The sequence below is a fragment of the Gadus chalcogrammus genome, chromosome 1 (assembly GCF_026213295.1).
Source record: "Gadus chalcogrammus isolate NIFS_2021 chromosome 1, NIFS_Gcha_1.0, whole genome shotgun sequence".
Lineage (NCBI taxonomy): Eukaryota > Metazoa > Chordata > Actinopteri > Gadiformes > Gadidae > Gadus > Gadus chalcogrammus.
The window spans coordinates 2,119,682-2,129,312 of record NC_079412.1 but is presented as its reverse complement, the minus strand read 5'-3'; the positions used below and the strand labels follow the sequence as shown (position 1 = coordinate 2,129,312).

Below are 9,631 nucleotides of genomic sequence, written 5' to 3'. Positions count from 1 at the left end.
AAAGTGACAGACAGAGGCTCCTACCCTCGTCTGTCCTCCTCCAGAGGAGTGTGGAAGTGCTCCAGCCCTCAGTAGTCAGCGGGGGGTGGGGGCGGGGAGGCTGGAGGGTTCTGGTGCTTGGCTCCCAACACATAAATCATGCCGGTTTGATTTGAAGCAGTTTTTTTTCCCTTTCTGCCGTCTTGTCGTAAGGCAGAGGAGACAGCAGACATGTGGAGGCTGCGGGCTCCCTTTGGGGATATCTAAAACCTGAGATATATTTCCTGTAAACACACATTCCCCCGTCCACCTCCAGCCATCCATCACAGCCCCACAGTTCATACTCAAAGATATAGCTAGCCACTCCAATTTGCAGATACTTAGAAATGGGTTTCAGAGCAGGGTCGGGTTTCATTGGCTACCTGAAGGGAAACACCAGAGGCCGTGAACAATTGCTTCATTTGGCAAATAAATGGCGGCAGACATGCAATGGCTGCATGTTCTTTATATGGTCCAGGCCTCTTCATCACTTTGAAACAAAACCAAAAGGATCCCAAATATCATTTAGAACCCCCGTCACACTCGATGTCCCCGTCCTGGTCTGTGCTGGAGGCCCGACACGCTACGTCAGTCTGTGTGGTAACAGCACATGGTGCTGTCGTCCTGCTCTGTGCTACGTCAGTCTGTGGTAACCGTGAGGGGGGGGGGGTTGCTGTTGTCCTGCAGCGACCGGGAGGCGGTGTGCCTGGGCGACGAGAACCCGCTGGCCCTCACCTTCAATGCCCGCAACCAGGGCGAGGGCGGGGCCTACGAGGCGGAGCTGCACGTGGCGCTGCCCCCGGAGGCCGACTACAGTGGCATCGCCCGCGGCAACGCGGTGAGCTGACGGTGGTGGCGTGGTGGTGGTGTTCCAGTGGGAGTGCTCCATCACTTCCTCTAGGACTGATAGACCAGGCGGGGTGTGGTGGTGGCGTTCCAGTAGGAGTGATCCATCAACTCCTCCGCTGACCCCCGTAGCTCCAGGGTTGGGGTTGCGGGGGTCCGTGGACGCTCCCATAAGGGGGTTCCATGAAACATCGGACAATTTTAAGGGAATTATTAACTTTACGGGGATTATTAACTATAGAAGGATCATTCATTTTAAAGGGATTATTAACTTTAACAGGATTAGGTGGAGGACAGTAAGGCTGACTTCAGGTCTGTTGAGGGGTCCAAGGGGTGGGCGTGTTTCTAGAAGAAGCCACTGGTCTCTTTGTTCTGCGTTACAGTGAGTGGAAGGCTTCTACTCTGCACTGCATGGTGTGGAGTGAGTTCATACCTTCTCATGCCTGCTTATAGCTGCTCATATTTAATGGGATAATTACATTCAATATTTCCTATGATACCAAAAAGGGAGGAACAGCCTGCTGCCTAGAAGGCAGTTTTTCAGGTTTTTGCAACATTTTCTTGTTATCATAGACATATAGTTTATGGTGGTTGCAATCTGTGTGTTGTAGGTGGGGGGCTGCAGTGTGTGTGTGTATGTGTGAACCTGTTGAACCAACAGTGCTCTCTCTCTCTCTTCTCCCTCTCCCTCTCTCTCTTTAACTCAACTCCTGCTCGCCTTATATTGAGCGAGTACTAGACTGGCTTTCTGTAGTTTGTTTAGTAAGAAGTTGCTATAAGAAAGCATTGTGTGAAATCTTATGACTGCATCGATTGCAAGAAATCAACCGCTGTTGGAATTTGATGCGGGTTCCCTTGCAGAGCCTGAGCCAGCTGCCCTGCAGCTACGAGGCAGAGAACCTCACACGCTACCTGCTCTGTGACCTGGGCAACCCCATGAAGGCTGGTGCCAGTGTAGGTACAGCACGGTGTGTGTGTGTGTGTGTGTGTGTGTGTGTGTGTGTGTGTGTGTGTGTGTGTGTGTGTGTGTGTGTGTGTGTGTGTGTGTGTGTGTGTGTGTGTGTGTGTGTGTTTGTGTGTGTGTTTCTGCAAGTATGTGTGTGATGTAATATGAGTTATAGAGTTATGTTATAGAGGTTAGACTGTTTCACTGGCCTCCTGACATTGTAAGTGAGGCGTCAGTGGCTGAGGATGTAGAGCAGGCTGTCTGCTAACCATAAGGTTGCTGGTTTGATCTCCGGTTGCTCCTAATATAGCCAAGTGTCAAGGTGTCCCTGAGCAATTCACCTTATCCTTACTGCTCCTGACGAGCTAGCCTTGCATGATTCACCCATTCATACACATTATTAAGGGTGTATGAATGGCTGAATGTGGGGCTCTTATTATGACATGCTTTGTGTGGCCATCGATTAGAAAAGTGCTGTATGAACACGGCTTTGCTCTTCAGTTTGCATGCTGGTCAGGTTGCTGATGAACTTACGGAGCTGAATGCTGACCACGTTGTGTTCCTCAGATATGGGCGGGGCTCCGCTTCACCCTGCCACGACTCAAAGACACTCACCAGATGGTCCAGTTTGAGCTCCAGATACGCAGGTAGGCCCCTCCCACAGCGCCACGGGGAACTCTCCTTTTTGATTTGGTTCAAATGTGAGTAACTTTATTTTTCTCAAGTGCCCAAAGAATAGAAACAATCAATACATTGTTTTATTGTTAACATAGCAACAAATCTCACTAGACAGAGTTGATAAGCAATTGTATCAGAGACATCCTCATCTTGCCAAACCAGCGGCGATGAGAGGCCCCCTAGCGGGCAAAGTGATATAGCATCCCTTTAAAGTCAAACAGCTAAGCTATATAACAATTAATTATAATAATTAATAACCCATACCTACATAACCACACCGCAATGTAATGCTCTCTATTGCAGCAAGAACGAGATCAACTCCCAGAGTGACGTAGTGACCTTTAGCCTGGAGGTGGCTGTGGTGGCAGGTGTCATCCTACAGGGGTCAGTCCTCATCTCAACATCTCATCATCAATCACCATAACAACCATCACATCGCTCACCATGACAACCTTCACATGACAACCATCACATCGCTTACCATGACATCCGTCACATTACAACCGTCACATCGCTCACCTTGGCAACCGTCACATTGCTCACCATGACAACCGTCACATCACTACCATAACAATCATCACATCACTCACCATGAAAAACATCACATCACTACAATTACAACCATCACATCGCTCACCATGACAACTTCACATCACTACCATTACAACCATCACATCACTCACCATGACATAACCATCACATTTCTCACCATGATAGCCATCACATCACTCACCATGACAACCGTCACATGGCTCACCATGACAACCATCACATCACTCACCAGGACATCCGTCATATCACTCACCATGACAACAGTCAAGTCACTCACCATGACAACTGTCCCATCACTACCATCACAACCATCACATCACTCACCATGACAATTGTCACATGGCTCACCATGACAACCATCCCATCACTCCCCATGACAACCATCAAGTCACTCACCATGATAACCGTCACATCACTACCATGACAACCAACACATCACTCACCATGACAACTGTCACATGGCTCACCATGACAACCATCACATCACTCACCTTGACAACCATCCAGTCACTCACCATGACAACCGTCATATCACTAACCATGACATCCGTCAAGTCACTCACCATGACAACTGTCACATCATTCACCATGACAACCATCACCTTCCTCACCATGACAACCGTCACATCGCTCACCATGATAAACCGTCACATCATTCACCATGACAACCATCACATCAATCACCATTACAACCGTCACATCTTTCACCATGACAACCATCACCTTCCTCACCATGACAACCATCACCTTCCTCACCATGACAACCGTCACATCGCTCACCATGACCACCATCACATCACTATCAGGACAACCATCACATCATTACCATGACAACCATCACATAACTCACCATGACCTTACCATCACATCACTCACCTTGACAACCATCACAAGGCTCACCATGAAAACCATCACATCACTACCACTACCCTCACCATCAAAGCACCATTACCATTAGTCACCAAAGCATCAGTACCATCATTGCAGTTCATCCTCAGTGACGGTTTCTTCCTGCTTGCAGTGTGAGCCGCCCAGAGAAGCTCCTCTTCCCTCCCCCTGATTGGAGGGCCAGTCAAAGTCTGCGTGAGGAGAAGGACGTTGGGCCAGAGATCCAGCACGTCTACGAGGTACAGAGCTGTGATGGTCTCAGTGGTGCACCTCATATGTTCATGTTACCAGAAACACAATCAGACGCCTCCCATGACACCAGCATGGCTTCCATCTCCACTGAACATCACATTCAAACATGTGGGCATTGCACTTTCACAATGAGCATAGAACCCAAACCGGGTACCTGACTATCTCTGAGTCAAGGTCCCCCCTTGTGGTTGTGGCTCTAGTTGGTGAACAACGGGCCCAGCAGCATCAGCCAGACCAGCCTGGAGGTGAGCTGTCCGCTGAGGGCCCAGGGCCACGGGCTGCTGTACCCCCTGGAGCTGCAGGCCGAGGGCCCGATCCGCTGCTCCTCCAACCAGACCCTCAACGCACTAAAGCTTAAGGTAAGGCACCATGCACGCACACACACACACACATGCGTGCATGCATGCAAACACGCGCACACACACATAAAGACATGTGCATGCTCACACACACACACACACATGTCATGCACGCACGCACGCAGGCACACACACACACACACACACACACACACACACACACACACACACACACACACACACACACACACACACACACACACACTAATAAAAATAAACCTGAAATTCCTTTCTTGTTATGCTTTCTTAGCCATAGGTGATACGCTGTTCGGGTCACTGGGGGATACTGGGAGGTTTGCAATAGTAACCCAAAGACAGTGGAGGGGGGTGGAGGAGCGACAGCGCGGCTCATCGAGCGGTTTGGAAACGGGACTTTTACTCTTGAGTCACAGCAGAAGGATTTCATAAGGTTTTACGACTGCCATGGGAACTCCTGCTTCCAGTTCTCCTTCTGAACATCCTGACCCTTAATTGTGGCTTTGTGAATCTAAAAGCACGCACACATATAGACTGACACACACACACGTGCTAACCTGCACGCAAATAAACTGACACACACATACTAACACACACACACAAACGTGGTTATTATGGTATGTGTGGTCAGTACGTTCCCAGTGTTTCTAGGCTTTGTTAACGAGTTGTTTTGTGCCTACAGGTCCTACCTCGGAGGACCGAGAACCCCGGCCTGCTCAGCCCCCTCCCAAAGCACTGGGTCCAGAGGAGAGACCTCCACAGAGACCCTCTGGCCGGCCTGAGCAACCTGGTAATACCAGACACATACACGTACACACACCCCCCCAACCTGGTATTACCAGACATACACATACACACCCCCCTCAACCTGGTAACACCAGACACACACATACACACCCCCCTCAACCTGGTAACACCAGACACACAAGTACACACACCTCCCCAACCTGGTAACACCAGACATACACGTACACACACCTCCCCATCCTGGTAACACCAGACACACACACGTACACACCCCCTCAACCTGGTAACACCAGACACACACACGTACACACCCCCCTCAACCTGGTAACACCAGACACACACGTACACACCCCCTCAACCTGGTAACACCAGACACACACACGTACAAACCCCCCTCAACCTGGTAACACCAGACACACACGTACACACCCCCTCAACCTGGTAACACCAGAGTCCCAACGGCTACTAGAGAGCTTATCAAACAAGCTGAGCATGGCGGAGCATGCTGCAGCCGGCAGATTACACACACATGCACGCATTTACACACATGTACACACACACACACAAACATACACACACACACGTACACACACACACACACACACACACATAAACATACAGACACGTACACACACACGTACGCACACACACACATACACACGCACACACGCACACACAGCATCTGTGTTTCAGTGGTGTTCAGGGCAGTCCATCTGATCGTAATGTCGACACCACAGGGATTTGTGAAATGTCTCTCTTCTCCACTTCCTTCGGTTCCCAGCCCTGGTCTGTCTGCAGAGCCCTTTGGCTCTCTGTAAAACCATTACTTTTGCTTCCCATGTTATGCTTCTTCAAGGCAGTCCCCAGTCAGAGTACCAGATGTGATCAATAATAAATACATCAATACACGGCTCTAAATGTACTGTTCCTAATTCCAAGTAAAGCCCTGGAAAATATGAGTCCAGGGTCGTAGTTTCAGCACCAATAAGAGGGCTCTCACCCCCCTCCCCTCAGCTGGGTCTGGTCTGCTCGGACGAGGGCAGAGTTATGATGAGGGGCTGTAGATGGAGGACAGAGGAAATGGTGAACTGGTGCACACCGGAGATCTGGCTCCCTTCATAGTTCAGTTAGCATAACTGCCTCCGGGACAAACTCAATTACAAATGAGGAGGCGGCAGCATGGAGATTTTACGCCCGTAGAAATACAAGCCTTGACGTACGAGTCTTCCAAATTCACCTCCCCTGTACTTCACCCTTTATTATCAACCCTCCCGTGAACACATCTTAGATCTGAACCTTAATACTTGCTAGAATATTGAGTGAATACATCCAATTCCTCGGTTTAAGGTGGAAACTTATTAAAATTGTGCTCTTTAAAGAAACGATTTGATAACATAATAAGAAAGTGTTGCAGAGAGCTGTGTTCTGTGTGTCCCCAGTCGTTTGACAGACAGGTTCAATTTGTTCTGTGTGTCCCCATTCGTTTCACACCATGTGTTCTGTGTGTCCCCATTCGTTTCACACCATGTGTTCTGTGTGTCCCCATTCGTTTCACACCATGTGTTCTGTGTGTTCTGTGTGTCCCCATTCGCTTCACACCATGTGTTCTGTGTGTTCTGTCCCCAGTCGTGTGGGGCGGTGGAGTGCTGGCGGCTGCGCTGCAGTGTGGGGCTGCTGGAGAGGGGAGCCAGCGCCATCGTTAGCGTTCGATCCCGCCTCTGGGCTGAAACCTTCGCCGAGGTACGGGTAGCGGGACTTAGCAGGAGACACAACCATTCAGTAGCTTCATCTATCCACACTCACACTGGTTGCTCTCTTCAGTGTCACCAGTTAAGAGTCCAATCCTGTGCTGCTGCTGCTCTGCTGCTCCACCATGCTGCCCCCTGGTGGACCCTGTGGAGGATGCAATGTGGTCAGCAAATGTTTCACTCACTGCTCCCTTTGTCTGTTCTCTCTCTCTCAGCGGGCTTACAAGCAGTTCTTTCTGGAGTGTACTGTTGAGTACAGGGTGGAGAAGATGCCATATTCAATCACTCCTAAATCCAAACCCTCAGGATACAAAAAGGTATCAATCATAACTAACATATGTTAATGTTAGGAGGGGGGGGGTATATCAGAGGGTATGAAGCCCTCTGGTGTCCTTGATCTCAGTGTTTATTATTGCTTTTATTGGTGAACTGTCTGTTAGCTGAAAAGCTAAAGCATAGCGTTAGAGATGGGAGAGTCTAAAGATATAATCCACATCTCCCCAGTCTGCCTGTGGGACCTGTGCTCTCTCATGGCCTGTAGCCATGAGTCGTCTGGTCCTCATGGCCTGTACCCATGAGTCCTCTGCTCTCTGTCTGGTGATGAGGTGATGAACACTGTGGTCTGGAACAAACCGGCGCACCAGTACCTGGTCCCGGTCTGGATCATCATCCTGGCCATCCTGGCCGGCCTGCTGCTCCTGGCTCTGCTCATCTACCTGCTGTACAAGGTACCAACAGGGCTGTCTTCACATCAACCACTCTGAACCGCACTGAACCTGATCTGTCTGGAACCTTAACCACTCTGAACCAAACTGAACTGGATCTGCCTGGAACTACACTCAACTGGATCTGCCTGGAACCACACTGAACCGGATCAGTCTGGAACCACACTGAACCGGATCTGTCTAGTAGCTTAAACACTCTGAAACGGATCTGTCTGGAACCACTCTAAACCAAATCTGTCTGGAAAAAGATCTGTCTGGAAGCTTAACACAGACAGTGCAGACAGTGCAACCATGGCGGAAATGACGCTCAGAAATTTGCAGATAACAAAAAGCCTTTCCTTAACTGTCAAAACAGCCATCAAATTATAATTAGAAAATGTGTTAATTATTATAAAATAAGGCAGTATGCAAATAAGTATTAATATAGATGAAACAGGAAAACATTCTAAATCAATTCATGGCATTACAAGGCCCAACCAATTGGATTTTCTAATGACTTATGATACTGTTACTGTGGTCAAGTGGCTGAAAGTAACCCTTAAATATCTTAAATATCTCTTAAATGTCAGGTACGTTAACAAAGATGCCTTTTCTAAGATTCACCAAAAGCAGGAACCTTACAGCCGGCCAGCTTTCTGACCAAACACTGCTTATTTTAAAGACTGTTGCTTGATGTAATTCGTGCTATTATGTCTTGAACCAAGGCTTCTGAGCTCACCGTGTGACTGCTTTTGTTCCTCCTGCTCCAGATGGGCTTCTTCAAGCGCTCAGACCCTTACGGCACCACCATGGAGAAGGCGCAGCTCCGACCGCAGGCCTCTTCAGAGGCCTAGGGTTCAACCCCACCTATGAACCCCAACCCAACACATGAAGCGCTTCAGCCACTGTTTAAAAGAACTGGAAAGACCTATAATTTCCGGGCGTTTGCATTTGATGGAAACAAAATACAGGCAACCCCATTTTATGAAGGGACTATTATTGGAACGGCTACCACTGGAATATTTGATATGTAGCACTGCAATACAATGGCCACAGAATCGCATTCCGAGGTTGTTCAGATACAGGTAAAGTCCAGGTTAATCTCTGTTCATTTGTCCAGTCAGGTTTGGAATCACAGCTAAAATGTCTGATTCATTTATCTTTGTTTTATCTATACATCTCACAGTATGTACGCAACATTTGCATTTGTTGGTTGTTAAATGCTGTACTCAAATGCCCAAGCAGGAATGCTGAAGAAATAACTTTTATTTAATTGGAATTCATCCCTCTCCCATATTGGGAGCTGTTTGTGTGTGTGTGTGTGTGTGTGTGTGTGTGTGTGTGTGTGTGTGTGTGTGTGTGTGTGTGTGGTGTGTGTGTGTGTGTGTGTGTGTGTGTGTGTGTGTGTGTGTGTGTGTGTGTGTGCGACCCACCGAAAAGTGTGACCCCAGGGGGCGCTGTTGCATATATTTTGCAATATGCACGAGTTCGAAGCGTAGACAGGCATGACAAAAACATACATAAAACATAAGATCTCCCCACAACCATTTACCTTTTTATTAAAGGTGCGTAATAAATACATTTAATTGATTTGATTAGCATTTTACAGACCCATACAATGGATAGGGCGTTTAGTACGGTCCTTCACCGTTGCTTCTTTACCCGTAAAAAGCTACAGCCAGTTTTAAATTATGCTGATTTACCTTTGAGCATCTCCTATAATAGGCTACTATGTAAAATGCTGTTTTGAATGAATTTTAGCTTCAAGAAAAGAAAGACCCACCGGTGGGTGGATATCTTATGTTTTATTTATGTTTTTGTTATAATGCACACGTTCATGTTGCAGAAAATGTGCAACAGCGCCCCCTGGGGTCACACTTTTCGGTGGGTCGCAGAGCTCGATGGAACACGGTGCAT

General features: G+C 48.2%; 1 protein-coding gene across 1 annotated transcript in view; it reads left to right on the top strand.

The window, feature by feature from the left end:
- LOC130396251 (integrin alpha-5-like) overlaps nt 1–9,072 on the top strand; it is a 33,525-nt gene extending 24,453 nt beyond the window's left edge. Inside the window, exons 20-30 of the mRNA XM_056604778.1 lie at nt 706–856; nt 1,726–1,818; nt 2,378–2,457; nt 2,792–2,872; nt 4,062–4,167; nt 4,381–4,539; nt 5,198–5,305; nt 6,889–7,002; nt 7,226–7,327; nt 7,616–7,738; nt 8,485–9,072. Coding sequence (XP_056460753.1) covers nt 706–856; nt 1,726–1,818; nt 2,378–2,457; nt 2,792–2,872; nt 4,062–4,167; nt 4,381–4,539; nt 5,198–5,305; nt 6,889–7,002; nt 7,226–7,327; nt 7,616–7,738; nt 8,485–8,568 — 1,201 coding nt within the window. The 3' untranslated portion in view covers nt 8,569–9,072. The remainder of the gene's footprint in view (nt 1–705; nt 857–1,725; nt 1,819–2,377; nt 2,458–2,791; nt 2,873–4,061; nt 4,168–4,380; nt 4,540–5,197; nt 5,306–6,888; nt 7,003–7,225; nt 7,328–7,615; nt 7,739–8,484) is intronic.
- The last annotated feature ends 559 nt before the right edge of the window (nt 9,073–9,631 follow it).